At 44.1% G+C, this 20503-nt stretch overlaps 1 protein-coding gene across 3 annotated transcripts in view; it reads left to right on the top strand.

The window, feature by feature from the left end:
• The window catches only part of PHACTR3 (phosphatase and actin regulator 3), a 100672-nt gene that overhangs the window by 78594 nt on the left and 1575 nt on the right, over window positions 1-20503 (top strand). For all 3 annotated transcript variants that reach the window (XM_064674106.1, XM_064674107.1, XM_064674108.1), the window contains exons 9-12: window positions 13185-13240; window positions 17561-17622; window positions 18449-18589; window positions 19879-19955. In XM_064674106.1, the coding sequence (XP_064530176.1) occupies window positions 13185-13240; window positions 17561-17622; window positions 18449-18589; window positions 19879-19955 (336 nt within the window). The remainder of the gene's footprint in view (window positions 1-13184; window positions 13241-17560; window positions 17623-18448; window positions 18590-19878; window positions 19956-20503) is intronic.

Raw genomic sequence — 20503 nt, 5'->3', positions numbered from 1 at the left:
ATTTAATTTGCAGAGCTTAATCGATAGAGACCAAAGTGAGCTGCTCTGGTTGTCACAGTGATTTGTGCAAACCTGACCAGAACAAGGTGCTGAAACAGTTGTGAGCTCCTGATAACCCAAGGGTTGAGCAGGGAGGGATTCAGACATTCATTCATTCATTCATCCTCTTTGTGGGGATGGTCACTGTGTTACTGAGATTATTTAGGATTAGGGTTTTTTTGTTCGTTTTCCATTAATGAAATTCAGGAAAAATGTTTTATGCACTTAAAGCCAAGCACTTACTTCACTGTAGTTGGAACAGAAGCCAGATAGGAAGGACAGTGTGTATCTGAGAGACTATGAACTGGCACAAGTAAAATCTCAGCTAGAAAGGGGTTTACCTGCATGGTTTTTTCAGTTTTAACATATCCATTTCAGATGTGCCACTTGAAAGCATGTAAGAACAAAAGAGAGAGAGAGGGGAAGTTTTGCTGTTGTGTTGGTTCTCCTGCCACTTGCCCTTTAAACCAACCAAATTTAAATGCAGACTGGATATAAATGAGTGTCCCCATCAGTGTTGCTGTGAGTTGCCTGCAGAATACCTAAGTGGAGAGAAACTTCTCCCACTAAATTTGAAGCGTGGCTTTTAGTTTGGAGAAGGGAAAACAGACAAAACTTCCTTACTGTGTGGTGTCAGCTCTGCACACCCCATACCTGGAAGGCACATGGCTGTACCACAGCAGAGTTAGCACTGATTTACGGGCAGTGTTGGCAGATGAATCATCTGCACCTTCGCATGAACAACTCGGGCGTATTTTTGGATTCTCTTCCAAGAACTGTCTCAGCACATGTGAGGCAAGGAAATTAATTCATATAGAGCAGTTGCTGCCTCTCCAAATACTGTGAGAGTTACTACAGTTTCCTCCTCCTGTGGCTCTGAGCACAACTTGTGTAGCCTGGTTCATTCAGGATCTTAATTCCTCCAGGAATCAGGCTTGCTGCTTTCATATAGAAAACTGGGTCAGTCTGGCACAGTTTTTACCTTTCTGAGAGAACTTCAGAGGAGGCAAGGCAGATGAAAAATGAAGGAAATAAATATTTAGAAAATAGGGAGGGGGTAGGGAGAGAAAACAGGTCAGAACAGAAGGTCATTGATTTCAATCAACCACTGCTCAATAGATATTGTACAGTTGTATCAATTAAAACACAGTTCTAGCTAAATCTTTTTGATTCCATTGCCTGTGCCCACCTGGCAAGTTGCAGCTCTACAATCTGATCTTGTGGAGTTTTTCCTGTAGTTTGGGAGCTACTTGTGTCAAACAGAGCACTACAAGTTTCCTTCAGTATCTGTTTTTGAGGATAATTAACTCATCCAAATGGCCTGCACACTTCCTTGACCTTTTCAGACTCTGGAAAGTATTTTTCTCCCCTGAGAAGCACTCTTATTTTCTTATCTTTTTCTTTAGCTGTGACACATAACATACCAAAAGACAAAAGAAAAGAACTCCCAGATTTATCACTCCTTGCTCAAGTATTTACCCAGTGTAGTTAATAAGGAAAAGGTGACACCTTTGGAGGTTGAGAACCTGCTTTTGTTGAAAATCCACTTATGCAGAGGACTGTATCAAGACAACTAGGAAACAAGAACCATCAAGATGGCAAAATCTGAGTCTTAAATCACATTAGAAAAAGGAACTTATATGTAGTTAGTCCATTGCTGTGCAAAGATGTGTCAGTTATTTGGGTTTTTAATATTATACAAAATACTACTCGGTCAAGAGGCAAACAGCAGAATAAAACCATGAGTGCCTCACTGTTGAAAAAGAGCCCTCAAAATCAAGACTGCACAGCACACAGACAAACCACTAGTGTCATTTTTTTGAGATGATCATATTCATTAAGCAAATTAAATTCTGAATGAATTAGTACATCATTAATTTCTCAGAAATCATGTTTAAAATAATAATAATAATAAAGCCAGGCTCTCCTAGCAGTGTCTGCAGAGAGCAGCTGGCCTGGTGCAAAGAGATCAGGCTAATTTGAGGGTGTCTGCAAAAGCCATATTGTGGCCAGGCTGCACTGCACCCTGTTATAATGATCACTGGGAGTGGCTACAGCACTTCCAAATACCACTCAACTGGGGCAAAATCCTCCTTCTCAAGGAAAGTTAAACAAACCAGGGCTAATGGAGTAAGGAAAGTTATATTTATAGGCATCATGCAATTAAGCTTAAAGAAATCCCTTTAGCAGAAAATGATAACTGGGAATGTTATGGCATGTGGGAATGGCAAGCTCAGGTGTGCAGGGGTGATGAGAGCAGGAAGCTCAGGGGCAGCAGGATTTTGGGTGGACCAGGGGCCCAGCTCTCAAATGCTGTGACTCGCTGTGCATCAGCTGCAATGAAAAGCATGCTCCAAAAGCCTAGAAAAGCAGGGCATGATGGAGAGTGTTTGCACAGTTAAGGCCTCTTCCAGCTCTGAGAGGGCACTGCCAGCTCACCCCACTCTGCTGAGCTCACCCCATCCCAGCAGTCACTCCACAGGCAGGGAACAGCTCTGAGGAGACACGGAGGTGGGAAAACAGAACCAGAACACGGAGAACTCACAGATGTTTTCCTCACAGCCTTGTGCTTTGACAGTAAGAGACAGTGCATGTTGTACCATAACAAATCATAGCTGTACTGTCAAGAATAAATGCTCAGGTCAATAGGGAATGTTACATAATTAAATTCTTACATATTATTCAATTGAAGAACCCAGGTTTCAAAAGCTCGGAATATTCTGTTCTACCTGAAATTTGCCAGCAAATTCTGTTTGGATTTACATGGTCATGAGCAAACACAGGATCCTAAACAAAGCTAAGGAGGGTCCCAAAAAGCTTTGGGGAAGAGCAGACAGAAAATGAGGATGACATTCTAAAATTCAGACCCTCTCTGCATTTCCCTGTAAGTTAGCCTGTCTGCAATGCTCAGTGTCACACACAGTGGCATCAAGTGACAAGTCATACTACTCACCCAGTCCAATTTAAAAACAAAGGAAAGCAGAATTACTGAAATACCATTTGCAGAGGGAAGTGAATAAATCCCCAGAGGGTCTGCAAATCTGGTTTTCCAGACAAGACCCTTTGCCACACTTTCCTGTTCTGTACCACAGAGATAACCACGTAGACCAGCCTTACAGAGCACTGGGAGAGCTGCTGGGGAAAGGACTACAAACCAGGGGATTGTTGAGACCAGGGCACTTGCACTTTACAGAGTGTTTGGGCTGCTTTGAGCTGTCAGTGGAACTTCTCATAACGGGAACACTTTGCACTGAAAATCAAGACAGTCTCAAGAGAAATTCTGAGAAAAAGCAAGATATTAAAATCAAATAAATAAAATAGAAAAAAAGAAGCAGGGTTCAGAGCCTGCTATGGGCAAAGGCTGTGTGTGGCTCTGGCCAGCCAAGGCCAACGACAGTGTAAGGGCAGGCTGTTGGTCTAAGTCTGTCCTGAAAAACACCGGGCCAACAATAGCGTGCACGAGACAGACAAAAAATAGTGCAACAGATGGTGGAATGCTGTCTGAAGGCAGGGATATCCCATCCTTTTGGAGATGCTGTGTGGGTGAGTGACAGGCGAGAACTAGAAAGTACTTGCCTTGCCAGGGGGGATGTTCCCAGAGAGATTCCTGCCGTTGGGAGCAGGTGTGCAGCTCTCTATCCCAGCAGCATTTGCAACCTTAGGAATCCCTATAATTTAGGGTTTTTTTCTTTAGGGATTACATAAAGTGCTTGGAAAGTACTGCATCTTCCTTGATTTACTTCAGTAATCAAGAAAACCATCCCTTGGCATGAGGACTGACATTACAAGGGGTTTGAAAGTGCCCCCAGTGTCCATCCCTCCCAGGTTCACACAGCTTGAGACCCCCAGCTCCAGGGGAAATCCTTGCTGCTGCTTTATGCAACACCTTGCAGTGGCAAATACACCTGCAGACTTTTATTTGTCACTGCACAGACTTTGCAGATTGCCAAAGGGTTCTTTATGTGCTACTGCAGCTTACAGGGAACAGAACTCCCACTGCATGGGGAATTCTCAGCAGCTCAGTATCCATGGTGAGAGTGGCCATTCCCAAACCATTCTGCATTAAATGAGGGGGAGGAAGAGGACTGACACACACACTGCAGGGACAGGCTGACAGGCCACACATGCCAAGATTTCTTTGTCTGCTCTCTGCAAATCCAGCTGTGGTTTCTTCCAGTGACCCAAATCCCACAGTTGCACATTGCAGTGGCATCTGTTGGTAGGGGCAACTGTTTATAGGTTAAATGGACAGCATTGCAGGATCTTACTGCTGGCTGTGCAGCAGTGAGCATCCAGCTGAATCCAGGACATTTTGGGGCACTTCCATCCATGTACTGTATGTATTTCATACACTCTGGAACACAGCTAGTGCTACAGTCCAAACTGACATGTCTTTCTGTCATCCTGCCCCTGTTCCCTCGCCCTGCAGTGGCTGGCATTGCATTCTTGGCTGCCCAGGAAGTTGAGCCATGAGCCCTCAGACACTGAATTTTATTTGATATAAAGCTTAACTTCCTTTTTCTTCCTTTTTTTTTTTTTTTTTTGGTACATATCATTACCCAGCAAGCACCCAGGAGCATGGAACTGTTTCAGTAGGAGATGGGAAAGTTTCAGGACAGTGACAGTCCCCACCACTGAGCTGAGATTTGTTTCTGGTCTACTGATGATTCACTTGCAGACTCCCTACTGCTGCTCAAGCAGTTGCTATCAGAGTTGATTTTGGTATCGCTTCAGCAGTGGCAGATGTCTTTATTTAAAATAATATAATGGTAATACATACATAGTGGGATAGAACTGGGATTTTTATGATTCATTTTATTTGCCTGTCCTGAAGCATCAAACCCACAATGTTCTCAATTTGCCCAAACTTGAAATATGTAGCATTGCTTTTTTCCCTTTCATTCTGTGGGAACACAGGGCTCCAGAGTTGTACTCCTGTTTCAGAGAGGGAAAAAAAAAAAAGAAAGAAAAGAAAACCTATTGCCTTCCAATGAAATATTATTAACCATTTTCAGTGACCTGCATAGTGTGACCCAGGTCATAACCACCATGTGGTTTCCATTGGAACACTCTTCAATATGCATTTTAGTACAGAGCCCTAAGCCCTGATCAGCCTTCAGCAGAGGAGGGGCACTGGGAGGCTGCAGCACTCGCACTGTTATTTCAAGAGCTTGTTCTTTGAGCACTCTTTTTTGCTGAGCTATTTTTAGCTTGACTGTATTCCCCAAACCAGCTCTTTGCCCAGCTGCAAGGCAAAGCAGAAGTAAGAACAAGCAGTGGTGCTGCTCACACTGACATTGCTACTGAACAAAGCACTCATCAAACTACAGACTCAGAACATGTCTCTGTCTGAATAATCAGTTGTACTTCGGTCACCCTAGTGACTAAATATTGTAATTCTATTACAAACAGGACAGATCCAGTATGTAGCAGCTCTGTTAAACCACAGAGTGGGGAAGCAGATGGAAGGGAGAGAACTCCTGTTTTACATTCACACCCCAATGTCAGAGCATTAGTTCTTGTGTAGTAAATTAAAATCATTCTGTGATGTCAGTCCTGCAGTGTGCCATAACATCCTCCAAGAGTCCTCATCTGTGTGTTGGGAGAGGTATGAAAGCATCCCTGAAGGGGATGGAAGGATGCTCAGCATCTGCACTGAGCTTTGCAGCAGGCCTTTGAACAGAGGCTGGCTCTGCTCCCCTGCTGTACCTGGCCTTTCTCCCTCATACATTGAGAAAACCAGGGACCCAAAGGTCAAATGCAGCAAGGCTTTCACAGGGGGTGAAAACAGTGATTAGGTAAAGCCTTCTCCATCTGAATCCTCTGCCATAATTAGATCTGGCCCTGTTGGTGCATCTCAGCCCACACAGTGCTTATCACTAAGCAGCACTGTGCAAGAGCAGACCTGTCACAGGGTGTGGGTCGCTCGGGGACGGTGGGTTGTGATACAGGGGTCACGCTGGGCAAGTATGTGGGTTTGATTCCAACTGAAATCTGAACTCCTCATTGCAGGCCTTATATCACAGAAATTATAGTGATGGACAACTGTAATTGCCTGGGAGACGAGAGACAACATAATTAACTGAACTCGTGCTGATTCGCAGCCTTGAAAATGCAGAGAGAACTAAAGGCCAAACAAATAAGTAACATATGTAATTAAGGCAACATATACAGCCCCTGTGTTTATCCACAGTTTTCTTATTTGGATGCAAAAAATAGTTCAGGAAGGAACATAGACACAAATATTGGGCAATTTTAAAGCATGCAACTCACAGTATCTACCATACCAACTCACCCTTTTCATACTGCTCTGAGCTCCATTCACAGAATGGCACCAACTACTCATAGGATGATACTCTTAGATGCTCCAAGGGCTGGAGCACCTCTGCTATGGAGACAGGCTGAGAAAATTGGGGATGTTCAGCCTGGGGAGGAGAAGGCTCTGGGGATACATTATTGTGACCTATCAGTACTTAAAGGGAGCTTATAAAAAAAGAGGGAGAATGACCTTTTACACAGTCAGAGAGTAATTATTGAAAGGGGAACAGTTTTAAACTGAAGGAAGATTGTGTTCGATTAGATATAAGAATGAGGATTTTTTACAGTGAGGGTGGTAAAACAATGGAACAAGTTACTCAGAGAGATGGTGGATGTCCCATTCCTGGAAACATTCAAAGTCAGGCTGGACAGGGCTCTGAGTAACCTGATCTATTTGAAGATGTCCCTATTCATTGTAGGGGGGTTGAACTAGACGAATCTTTAAAGTTCCCTGCCAACTCAAATTATTGTATGATTTTCCTGTTATGGCAAATCCTGGCACATCACTGAGCTCATGCCAGAATTACCTTGGGGTGAAAACAAGTTGTGTCTCTGTCTGCCTTCTAATTTTGTACAGACAGTAAAAGAGAAGTCCCTCCCACTACAGATTTACTACTACCCATAATTGTACATTGCCAGCAGTTCTGCACTGCCACAGTGCAGCGCGTGGGTGACTCAAAGCCCTGGCACACATCCTCTTCACAGCTACTTATAGGGAGGATGAAAATAAACTGCTTGATGAATTGAACATGATGTTCTGGTAACAGAGATGCCAATTTAAGAGGCAGAGCCTTGGCCTCCTGATGGGCAGCAGACACAAGCAGCTTTATGAGAAGCAAGTACAGGGCACTCCCATTTCTCCTCCCTTTGGCTGCACTGGAGCTCTCCTGTGAGAGGGATCCTCCCCTTCCCAACTCGTCTGCAAAACCACCTGACACAAAAAAAATCAATGCAATTGCCTCTGGCTACAGCTCATTTACTGATGGCTGGATTGATTGCTCACTTGTCAGTCCAGGGTCCACAGGCACATGCACGTGTCCAAGTCTCCCAGTTTACTGCTCCCTTTGGAGAAGATTATGGGAATCACATGGATCTAACTAGGAACAGCAACAGGATTCCAAACTATGTCTTCTGGCTTCAGCGACAAATCCGAAGGAAATTCAGTTTTGTGACAGTCATACACCCAGATACTGTGCAACAGATATAGTGCAAAAATATTTTCGGACAACAGAGGAACATATTTTGGGGACAGAAAAGAAACCACACAAACCAAGAACCTGAGCTGTTTTCACTGGATTCTGCTGAATGTTTGCTAGGCAGGGGAGTGCAGACCAGTAAGAAGAGCTAGAAAAGAAGGACTGTCTGAGGTGTGGCAAGTCAGCATAGCCCCATATGCACACAGGTGGGCTGTACCTCATCAGCTATTCTGTGCCCATAACTGCAAGCCCACAGCTTGCTGTGGCTTTGCTGGGATGCAATTCCAACACAGACAAGGCAGAGGGTCACTCTGAGGACAGAGAACTTGACAGTGTCTCCTGTTCATAGGACATATTGATGCATTGCCTATCTGACAGCAGACCCTGATACATGCAGATTCACAGACTGCTGAGGATTCAGTCACCTGTAACAGTCCAATATTGTCAACCTTGCTGTAATGCTGGTCCCATTCCCTTAAATGTGAAGGAGTCAGTCTGGCTGTGTGAAGTAAATATTGATCTACTGATCAGCAGTCCCAGGCACATGTGCTCACATTGGGCTCACAGACATGTGACCTTGCTCCAGAGGGGACGAGCAGTTTGTGGTTTTCCCCTTGACTCTGATGCCAGCACGTGTCAAACACGATTGTTAGAGGGACATCCCCCTGGACTCTCATGGTGAAGGGCTGCAGCCCACTCCACCAAACCTCCTACGCACGGGGCTGGTAGGGCAGCACTCTCCTGCTCTCCCCCTGGGCAGCCTGTTTTGCTGCAATTATACACCACACGTGTTCATCAAGGGGAACAGCCAGACATGATGGATTTACTGCCCCTCAGGGAGCCAGCGTGGAGCCCTCACCGATGTCACAGGGCTCCCATGTGCACATTGCACGGAGAAAACAAACACCTCGAGGCCATGTGCAAACTCCCAGCACCGGAGGTGCTTTGAGACCCACAGTGCACATGGCTGTACCTGTGTGGTGTTCTTGGGGCCAAGCAGGTGACTGAGCTACACCTGCACTGACCTGCTCCTCTCACCCACAGGAATAACAGTGGAGAGGACATGGGAGCAAGGAAAGTCTTTGGCTTCTGAGATGGCAATATATATATGTATCCAGTTGTCTTTCTGGCCTCAAATTCCTCGAGAAAACATTCTAAAGGTAGACTGAAAATACACCCAGAACACTCCGCAAGGTTAAACAGCTGAAGAACACTTGGTGCTTGGAGGTTTTCGCTTGCTTTGCACAAAACAACAATAATGCAGAACCTTTGTAACCTTTCTGACCTTAAGAAATAGCTGCACATGTAGTGCTGTGTGCCCGTCCCCTTCTATCCCCACACTCTTACGGTGACTACTTTAGCATTATGAGGAACTATTCAGATTGCGGCGTCTATCCAAACTTTGAGCATCACTGACACACGTACAGCAAACTCTGAACTGTGTCCAAACACCATTTACAGAAAAGCAACACTGGTGCCTCCAGTTCTGCCCAGTTTCCCCAAGGCAGCTGCAGTTGCCTCTGAGGAGCTGCCAGTTCAGCTCCACTTACTGCTGCTCTTGGCATCCCTCGCTTTAAGCTAACAAGGAAGCAAATTCCTGGACTGGATACTCTTAACATGAGACCATGGCAATACCAATGACACTGTGTGAGATCTGGACAGAGGTAGGACTTTCCTGTGTGTTACTTGAGAGCTTTCAAGAAAGTTTCAAGACCTCCCCAACAACGGCTGGCCCTGCAGAGGTGTGCTAAAGGAGCACTCCTGCCTCAGCAGGCAGTACTAAAATACTTAAACCTAGGTTTTAATAACATCCAGGAACACAACAGCATTAATTGGATATTTTTCCCAGAAACAAGAAACAGGTATCTAAATCAACCGAAAGGAAATCATTACTGTGACACAACAGGAGTGGTGGATTACATGAGTCCTCCCTGCAGAGCTTACAGTCACCTCACTTAGGTGAGTCCATGTGGGGCTGCGAGTCCCTGAGTGAAAAAACAACAGAAATGGAAAGCACAGGACTTACCCAGCCATGGCCACGTCTGTGTTGCAGCAGTGCTGGAGCCTTGTGCCCACCTCAGACCTTCCGATGGCTCCTACAGAGCTGCCGAGCAGCACCACAGCCAGGCTGAGAGCAGGATGAGCCCTGCAACCACCCACACTCAGGTGCAGGGACTTTGCTGGACCCACAGGAAATGAGCCAGGACTCTGATTGAAAATGGCCTGCACCTGTCTGCTACAAACCCCTCTCTTTGCAAAGCCTCTGGAGACCATCCAGAGTCACGGAGGGGTCAGTTTTTAGCCTTCACAACTCCTCCATCATGGCAGGTGCCTGCTCCACACACTGGCTCCCCTGCTCTGGTGATAACTGTTATTCAGCTGCAGTTTATTTTCATTGAGCAGGATTTGAGCATCCCCTCTCCAGACCCTCAGCCTCTCAGTGCCTGGTTCCTGGCCCGCGCTCCCTGGCCATGGCATGAGGGGAGCCGGCAGCCATTTTCCCGGGCCAGGCGTCCCTGAGGTTTCCAAGGCCACGGTGCTGGCTGTCCGTAGGGATGGACAGTCCCTTCCAGGGAAACACGTCCAGCTCAGTGTGCAGGGTGTGTTTCTGGTTCTACCAGAGGCAGGATTTAACACTGTAACAGCTTTGGAGAAAATGTGGAATAAATATCCAAAGTAGAGCACTTGTTGCTCGGAGCCCCACAGTGCCCGGAGAACAGCTCACCCGAGCAGAAACACAAACTCATCTGAAACGGTTTCTTACGTTAAAGCTCCCTTCAGGAGGGATGTGCATTTTTCACAGGGGTTCCCCCTGCTCTGCTGAGCCTCTGCCCCGCCAGGAGCCCTCAGGAACGTGTTTGTTCTCTTGCTCTGAGCCTGACTGCAGGCTCGTTCTGAGGGAAGTCAGCGAGTTATGAGGGCCGAGTCCCCTCCTGAGGAAACAAAGTGTGGCTTAGAAGGGTGAAGTCCCCTCCTCTATCCTCCCAGACCATCAGAGCAGTTCAGGCAGGACAGGCTCTGCTCACACCCACAGCAGCCATGCGTTTCTTGCTCTGAGGGATGACCAGTCAAGGCAGTGAGTTCACTCTACAAGCGGCCACGCTCCTCCCGGGTGCAGGAAAGCCCCTGCAGAAAGGATCTCTCGTGCCCTGATTCCCTCCAGCACAGCTCAGGGAGGATATGTGTGTCCCCCCGGGCTGTGCTCGCAGCCACTGCCCCCTGTTCCAGCCCTTGTGGAAGATCTGGAGTCCTTCACCTTCACCAACTCCCTCATATCCCCTTCATCCCAAGCCACCCCACAGCAGCTGAGAACGGAAGTGAAAGTTTTGTCTGGGCAGAGAGAGGCTTCTCCTGAACAGAAAAAATAACACATAGACACAAAATGTCCCTGTGCTTTGGTAGCAACAGTGTCAGTGGGTTTTTACCACTTCTCATTTGATCATGACTCTTGCTTTATTTGGTGTTTTCACTCCATCTCGTTTCCTGAAATCCTGTTAGAATTTTATTTTGAAGGAAAATCCACGTCTAGTTTTGTGGCTGTGACACAAAGTTTGGAAGTGTGGTCCATAGCTCTGAAAAACTCAGGAAAAAACCTGTAATGCCCCCATGTACACATGCCCCCATGTACACACGTCTGCACCTTTTCCTTTGCTGTGTGTAAAGTGAGGGTATGCACAGAAATATGGGCACTTAGTTTGTATTTATCAAAGCCAAAAGGGGACACAGGGTTTTAAATAATCAACCATTGTACATATTATAACTACATATATATATATAAATACAGAGCATTCGTATACATTTGCATTCTCATACTGCTTTAATCACTTCTGTTAGGCTTTTAATCCCTCAGTGTACAAGAGGCTTCTGGAATCTAATGTACAGATTCAGGAGAATCTATCAATCTTGCATGGCAGGGCTGTAATTAAGAATGGTTAAGTGAGAGGTGTGTGAGCAGCAGGTTGGGTAGACCTTTCATTTGCAGACGAGCTCTCAGAGTAAGTTATTCTTCCCTGATTTATATTATAAAATGCACTTTAATCTGTTTCAAACAAAACCTATTCAGAGTTGTGTCATTTCTGAGACATACAGGCAAATGAGTGAGGATGGAAAAGTCCAAGGGTAACAGGAACTAAAAATACATGTTTAATTCTTTACTAGGGCATTTCAGCGTAATTCCAGTTTGGATTATTGCAGCTTCTGCTGCTGGAATATCTGGCTTATTACTCAACAGAACCTGGAGGCTGGGAGAAGAAGTTTAGGGGATACAGAGTGTTACATAGAAAAAATGAGAGTTAGGCTGTAGGTGTTTCCTAAGCACAAGAGCTCATGTAATCTAAATTTTCTGTGGGAATCTGTGTAGTAGTTGTGGTACCCTCCTGTTGCCAAAGATGAGAGTTTTTCCAGTGATCTCAGGGAAATTAATTAAAAAAGGGTAAGGAGTTGTTGGTCTGATAACACAAGACTGCAGAGTTGGTTGTAAAGGTATATTGGATAAGGCTTACAAAACAAGGAGAAACTGGAATCAGTTACTCTTACCGGTTCTTTTATGGTCTATTAACAGTTACTTCATTTTTCCATCTCTTGTGTGTTTGATAAGATGTAGATCTTGTTACAGCATGACTTTATAATCATTCATTCATTTTCCATGCACAGTAGAGGAATAACTGCCGCAGTAGTTTGCAGTGTGGTCCCTGCTCTGAGTGTTTCTTTGTCTCTGTAACTTCATCTCTGGCTTGGCAACATCTGCTGAGAGCAGGCAGTGAGAATCCTCAACGCTGCCAGAACACAGCCCAGAGAGCATCCGAAACTCTTCCCTGTCTGCTGGCTGGATTATTCCCTGAAAGCCAGCAGATGCAGCCTGTGTGTGTGCCTGCCTAGGGGAGGGTCCCTGTACCTGAGATCCTCTGCAGATATGAGCAGTGTCTCGTGGGGAACTCTCATTTAGTATGCGGAATAAAATCACTGTGGCACCGATCATATGATCTGAAGACTCAATCCTGAGGCAGCACTACTGAAAAGGGGAGGTGAAACCAAGACATTCTGTTCAGACAGCGTGAGGCTGCGAGCAGCACACGAGCTGCATCCAGCAGGCAGAGCAGAGCAGAGCTGCTGGACTGGGCTGGGCAACGTGTGGTCAGGAAACCACAGGAAAGCTTCATTTCTGGCCAGTCTGCATTTTGTCAGGGTGCACCACTGGTGTTACTGGAGCAAAGGAAATCCGCTGCTCCGCGTGATTAAAGGGAAAGGCAGTGAGGGCTACAGAAGATCACTGTGAAACTCCTTTGATAACCACCTTGAACACCCCCTCGGGAGCGAATTCTACCCTTGGAGAGAACTGGTTCCAACTGACTGTCTGGAAAGTGGGATGGAAAGGATGCATGTTATGAGGAAGCCTTTCACTGGCAGCAGAGCAAACTAGAGGAGAACTTTCACCTGCATTGCTGGCATTTGGGAAAAATAATACAAGAAAGAATTCTGCTGCCAGTATTCTTTTTTAGTTTCTTCCTCACTAGTCCTAGAGAGAGATTTTGTAGTTCCCTCCTGAGGAAAACACCAACCAGAACTCAGAATCCTGCAGACTTTCCCAAGAACAGGCATGGTACAAAATGTGATTTTGGTGTTTTTCCGCAGGCGACTCAGCCAAAGACCCGCTGTTGAGGAGCTGGAAAGAAGGAATATCCTTAAACGTGAGTATTTTTTTTTCCCTAAACTATTTTATATGCGTTTGTTGGAACCTGTGATTGCATTTCCAGAACCTATTATTCTTAAATAGACGAATTCATTCACTGGGATTATTTTCTGTACCGAAAAGTTTTAATTTTTCACAAAGACATGCAATTTAGGACAGACAAGAACTGTTCAGATTCAGGCTTTCGAAAATAATTTTCATTCTGATTACACTGTTATGGCTGTCCAAGAGGGGAATACAATTCCCTCAGTGCCATGAGAATGGGAGTGACATTTCTCAAGACATGGATTGTCAAGGCAAACCACACATGGAGGCTGCAGTGGAAGGGGGGAACATCCTTACAGAGGGGTGGTTCTCCTAAAATTCATTTGTTATGCCACTGGAGATCTTCCCAAAGACAAGTCAAAGATCATTCTGAGATGTCAGAGCTATCAGAGGGACAGTCCCAGGACTGTTACAGATGCTGCCACAGGGGAATGTTCTCAGCATCCCTCAAATTCTCAAAGCAAAACTTGCCACTCTTTTCCTAAAGGTTGGTGTTCGGAGCAGGGGATCAAACAAGTGATGAACATAAACCCTTTCCTTACTGGGAACCCTCTAAGCTAGGGGAAGGTGAGAGGGAGATTTGAAATTGTCTCAGACATAAGAGAGGGGGAATCTATCTGCTTAAAGGAAAAGTTTATTGCTTCTTTTATTTTCATGGTCTAGCTAGTGTTGAAAGACAGAACCCAGAATAATTTGAACTATAATTTCTCACTAAACAAGCATAAATTTGTCATACAAGCAATGCTGCCTATGCAATTTAATTTATATTTAATCACAGGCTTGTAATTTGCTACTAAAAAAGTTACCTACATTGTGTTACCTAAAATTTAATGTCTCAGGACTTTCTTAGTGGTTTCTAAAAAAAACCCCTTGTGCTCTTGCCATGGAAGTTACCGGGATTTCATTTCAGTTTTAACACAAAGAAATTCCATATTCAACATATATTTACCAGTATTTTCTGTACTGTTCCAATGCACAGATCACACCCAGTAAAACTAACTGTATTTACCATTTGTATAGCTCCATGAGAAAAGGATACCCCCCTTGAAATGTGAGGGATGAACTTGGCCAAACTTCACCTGTCATCCACCACAAGAGGCAAGAAAAAGCAGTAACCCAAGATTCTGAAATAGGTTGGGCCAGATTTTCAAGAGTCAATAACCAACATCTCTGAAAATCTGTTCAAGAGTCAATAACCAAGATCTCTGAAAATCTGTTTCTTTGGGTTTTTTCCTGGCTAAGGAAGAGCTGATCTCTACTGAAAAATCTGGTTTTTTATGTTTACTTTTTGAAGTGTGCTGGTTACATCCTTAATCTGGGTTAAACTGACCAGCTTCAATAATAAAAAAGTTTGAATACATTCATATAATGAGCTTAGAGAGAGATAAAGCAGAAAGAAGATAAAGCAGAATTAAAGATAGTTCCTGAATTCCAGCTAAACATACTGGGCTGGATTTGTATCTCATTTAAAGAGCTTCCAGCATGGAGCAAATTTATTGACTTCTGTTGAGTTGCTCAGGCTTTATACAGGTTCAGAACCACTTCCATTTTATTTACCTCTGCCATTATATAAAAAGCTGAGTATCCTGTGAAGAGCTACAGTCACCACAGAGCTGTGCCAGGTATAAACTTCAACTGCTGGACAGGTGCAAAAACTCCACTCTCGGTTTTGGGTGAACTCAGAAATTAGTAAAGGTTCCTTTTATTAATAGAAATTTTTGTTATGGACTTTAAAATAGCTTTTAAAATAGACTTCAATAGCCTTCTTGTTATGGATTTTATAAAACCCCTCCATGGATTGGGTGTGACATGCAGAGCTGTAGAGCACAGATGCCCTTCAGTGAAATCACCACAACCTCCTCCAGGTACAAAGGGTTGCATGGCTTTAAACTTTGAACTTCTCAGCCCCTTGGATGTTCATAGTTTATACTGCTGACAGAAGCAATGCTACCCCCAAAGCTCTCTTAAGGACCTACAAGTCACATTTGTACAACTGGCAAAAAGAGAAGCATATTGCACAAGCCTAAGTGCAACTCCTGTTATTTTAAAGCGAATCTCAGCAAGATTTCAAAAAGTGATTTCTTATCTCCCTTAGGGAGATGTTTCTGAGATCAACACATAAAAAGCAAACTGAAAGCCAACACTTTCTTATAATTTTGTTCATCTTCCAAGTCCTTTATCTATAGAAACACTGCTGGTTTCCCACCAAGCATGAAAAGCTTGAACTAAAATCACAACCCAGGTGTCAGATGTGTCCTCTGTCCTCAACAAAGAGCTGAATTTCACATTCAAGGAGGCATCTCTTGAACCACTGTGTACAATTCTTATTTCATTCTTAGCTCAAGCAATTGTTTTAGTGTCGTGCAGAGCTGAGGGTTCCCTGAAGAACTGGCAGAGCAGCAGAATGAATTATAGCACTGCCCAGGCCCCCTCAGGATTGGGAGCATCTCTGCTGAGACTTATAAACCCAGCCCTCAGTAATGAATGGCTCTGTGTGGGCAGAGTGATGGGGGTGGGAAAAGCCTCTCTGGATTGTCTCAGTAATAATGCCTGAGTTCTAAAATGCCCTTGCCAGCATTTCCTATCAAATCTTCCTTTTTTTTTTTTTTTTTTTTAAGGACTATTTCTTTTATTTCTTGGAGCTGGGAATAAGCACTGAACCCGAGTGAATGTCAAATAGAAATGGGTCACTGCATGTTGAGTATACTTGGAAAAGCATTTTTTTAACAGAAATGTGTATTTTTGGCTTTCCTTTAGGAATTAGAATCATTGAATCATGGAATGGATTGGTTGGAAGGGACCTTAAAGTTCATCTTGTTCCATGCCCTGCCATGGGCAGGGACACCTTCCACCAGCCCAGGTTGCTCCAAGCCCTGTCCAACCTGGCCTGGAACACTTCCAGGGATCCAGGGGCAGCCACAGCTCCTCTGGGCAATTCTCTCACTGCATATCACACCATGTCTTAGAAAGGCACCATGCTGTGGAAAATTCTCTTTTTTTAATAAAAAATACATATAGAAATATCTACTCCAAAAGGGGTGAATTAAAGCTGAATGAATAACCTCTTGCAGGTATCTCTACATCTAAGAATACCCTCTGCTTTTTAAAGCCTGTTCTCTTTTTAAACATTCCCCACTGAAATAGCTGCTCATCCCTGACACAGCACTAATTTTAGCTGACCTGTTCTCTTTACATTTCGTGCCTTGCCACTGAACTGTAATAAAGCACATTACAGCATTTTAAATTCTCTGATTTACATTTCTACTACAGCCAGTTGTAGCTCTGCACTACTACACTACTTTAAATAGACACTTATGATTGCATTTCAGCGTAGTCTAATGAGCAAAAAAATCAGGGAGAACACTTCATTATTAAAAATAGCTTTTTGGAAACTCATTTGCACTGTTGGTGGTTTTTTGAGGCACGTTAGAAATCACATGTGTGTTTAACACTGGAAATACCTCATGCAAGTGGTGTAATAGGCTCCACAGGAGCATCCCGAGAATCCCACAATGGTTAAACCTTTCTCTGCAGCTTTGTTCAGGTCATGGGCTCACTCCTGATTTAGTAACAGATAGTACTGGAAATAGAAACGCCATTAACTTGTTTCCTAAGGCAGGGGATGGATTTCAGCAGTGTTACAGTACTCCAGGCTATTTTTAGAGCCAGTGTGGAGGAGTTCTCACGGCTTGAATGTTAATAGGCACAACACACAAAGCCGGGCTGGCTGGGGTAGGACAGAGCACTGCAAAGGAACCCCGGGAGGATAAAGAGCTTCTCATGGCAGGAGGAGCAGGGAAAGCAAAACGTGCAGGTCACAGCCCAGCACTGCAGCACTGCCACCATGTAGCCTGAGAAAAGCAGGAGAGAGGACAGAACATACTTTGCCTGGAGTTGCTGCAATGAGGCTCCTCAGCATCCAAGAGCAGTGAATGGCTCCAGCAATATGGAGAGTAAAATATGATCATTAACCAGCTATGGGATACTTTGATTTTCCTGCTCAAGTTTATACAAGTGGAGAGTTGGTGTGGCTGCTGTTTTATTAAATCTGCTTGGAGCTGGAGTTCAGAGCACAGGGAAGCTGCCATTGGAAGCAATGCCTTGTCCTCCCAGAGAGGTAGCTCCATGTTCTGATACATGACACAGAGATGAACTGACTTAACACAACCAAGAACCAGCTCCTCGTTTTTCTGTGCTCATTATTGCCTGGAACTTGGGAAAACACCAAATTCCCTCATGAGGAAAGTCATCTTTTTTTTTATATTCTCTGCAGAACGAAATGATCAGACGGAGCAGGAAGAAAGAAGGGAAATCAAACAGAGACTGACAAGAAAGGTAAAAACTTGCAATACCTGCTATTAGCTTTTAGAAATTACCTAACAGAAATTCTAGAAATTAGCAAAGCTACTGCAACATCAACCAGTCATTATTACACAGAACCTCCCTTAATATGCAGCCTCCTCAGCAGTGTCTCACAGTGTTTAGTAATAGGGATTATAAAAATCCCTACCTTTTCTCAGCTCCATGAGACTTAGTAGAATACTTACATATAAACTGTAAGTCAGAAAATGGGTATATATTGCTAGAAAAGGACATTTTCATTCATTGGAGCAATAGCTGGCAGAGCTGAGTCCCTGCTGAGCCCCAGGTGTGCTCCAGTGGAACATTCCTCTTTGTGTTTGAAGTATTCCCAGAACTAGTTGTTGTTGTTCTGTTCCTGGGAATCCCTATGGGAATTGGAAACCAAACACGCTGATAACTCGCTAAAGCCAAACTGAAATTCTTACAGTGGATCCAGCCATGAGAATCTCACCCAGACAATCTGCCTCTGCCTGTAGAACACCCCAACAGGATCCACTGTCAGCCAGAGAACTTACCAAATCCACCAGGATTCCTTTACATTTTGCAAGTGTATTTGATTGGTAGCCAGGTTAAAATATTTTCTTTTGTCCATTCTAAAGGCACTGTGCTGCAGCCCATTTAAACCATTACTACTCTGCTAAAGGTCCTCCAAATGATTAATATTCCCTGAAATTTCCAAGGATTGGGTGGTTTTCCCTCCCCATAAATGCATGTTAGGGTAAGAAGCAGAAAAATCGCATATTTTACTGATACCTTTGTTATTAACCCTGGTTTTATTTTTCAAAATGACTGAATACAGCTTAACCAGAGACCTACAGTCGATGAACTGAGAGACAGAAAAATCCTGATTCGATTCAGTGATTATGTGGAAGTGGCAAAGGCACAGGACTACGACAGGAGAGCAGACAAACCATGGACACGACTCTCAGCAGCAGACAAGGTACTGCCAGAGCTAAAATCACACACAACTGCTTTCTCCTTGCTTTGTCTGGAATGATACATCACATTCTGCAACGACATTTAACCACTGGGACATTTAATCTCTGTACAGTTCACCATTATTTTCTATGCTGAGATCACACTGACCAATGCATCCTGTCAGGAAAAATGCTATTTATAAAAATGCCTATTTAGTGCTGGAAGGGCTTCTACCCAGCCCACCCAAAAAGGTGGATACAATCACTGGGCATTTTCAGCCAATATAACATTAACATTTCTTCTCAGACTGGAAGTTTTGTCCCAGACACGCAAATATTCTCCGCTATGTTTCTAAACATGCAAAGATTTCCTCTCCTCTTCCCTATGAATGCTCAAGGAGTCACTTGACCCACATTCTCAGGAGCACAAACAAACACTCAGTTTGTGTCACATACCTGCCACTCACTGGTTTCCATCCCAGTCGAACTGTCACATTGAGGTCCTGGAGCAGTAAGAGCAGCTCAGCTCTAGATTCCAGCTGGGAGTGCTGCTGGATAAGTTGGGAGGTTTCAGGGCTGCAGGAAGCAGGAGGAGCAGGGACCTGAGATGTACTGGCAAAATGGCAAACACAGGACTGTTACTTGTGGTTTTGGTCTGAGATGTGGAGCTCAAACCCTTCAGTCTCCATCCTCAGTAAAAAAAAACAAATGGATTCAGAGGACTCATGGAAAAGGAACAGAGCATTTCTCCTCCAGCAGCTCTTCTCCTGAGCAAAATGGTGAATATTCTAGAGTAATCAATAAATAATGATTTTGTATTTTCCTTGCAGGTACTCAGCTTTTATTAAAATTAGGCTTTTCCTAGTTTCAATTATTGCTAACAAGGCGGGTTGATAAGCAAAACCCAAATGACAGTTCAACTGCATGTGCTGGTGGCTCCCATCGGGGAGTCAGGGTCAGGAGCTGGGCTGGAAAAGGATCAATTGCTTGGCAACTCCTGTTAGTCTTTAATAAATTTTAACTGGAATCTTATTAAATGTGAGACAATAAGCCCTGGGGTGTTATTCTGTCAGAAGTGCTTCTAGACAGCAGTGGCCCTGTCAGCAATCAATAATGAATGAGAAGGGTTGTGTCACCAATCCATAGAACCTAAATATTCTGTGTCTCTGGCAGCACAGTGGGCTCTGCTATACCCAATACCTGCAATTTCTACTGTAGAAAACTGTTCTGCAAGTCTGGCATTTTGCAATGCTCACAAATATAAAATTACTTTTACTATATAATTCTTTGTTTTTCTATTTTCAATCCCCAGGCAGCAATTCGGAAAGAGCTGAATGAGTACAAAAGCAATGAAATGGAGGTACATGCATCCAGCAAACATTTGACAAGGTCAGTTTTCCACCTATTTACTTCCACTGCCTGCTAAAAACAGTCTCTTGGGTCTTGAATCTGTACATTTTATTCTTACATGATGTGGGAGAAGAATATGCAAAGGGAGCTTTGTTTTAAAAGACAGTGGAAGTATTTCTGTTCCTGTTCAGAATCTGGATTTTCTGATTTTGTTGGGGCTTTTAATAGCATGTACCCAGCAGACCTTCTCCAGAGCACCCCTCAGCCAGCATTCCTTGCACCAAAGATCCAAAAGATAGGACAAAAAATTAAATGTAGGGTAAAATGTACAAAGCAATATGAGTTTTTTTGAAGCAGAAGAACAACTTAATATACTTTATAAAGGTCTTTGAATCAAATATACTTTAGTCTGCAACATTATCACAAACACTGCAGCTTGGCTGCTAAGAAATATAAAACTCTACCTGCAGTAACAAACACACCTAATGCCCCTGGGTAATGCACTTGTTCTAATTGGATTTGTTCTAATGGATTCAGCCTGGGGATTTCAGGATCCCCTGTCAGGCCACTTGCTCTTGGAAGGAGTG

The sequence above is a fragment of the Pseudopipra pipra genome, chromosome 17 (genome assembly GCF_036250125.1).
Source record: "Pseudopipra pipra isolate bDixPip1 chromosome 17, bDixPip1.hap1, whole genome shotgun sequence".
NCBI lineage: Eukaryota > Metazoa > Chordata > Aves > Passeriformes > Pipridae > Pseudopipra > Pseudopipra pipra.
Note: the sequence above shows the minus strand (reverse complement) of the source record. Positions and strands in the feature narration are given on the sequence as shown.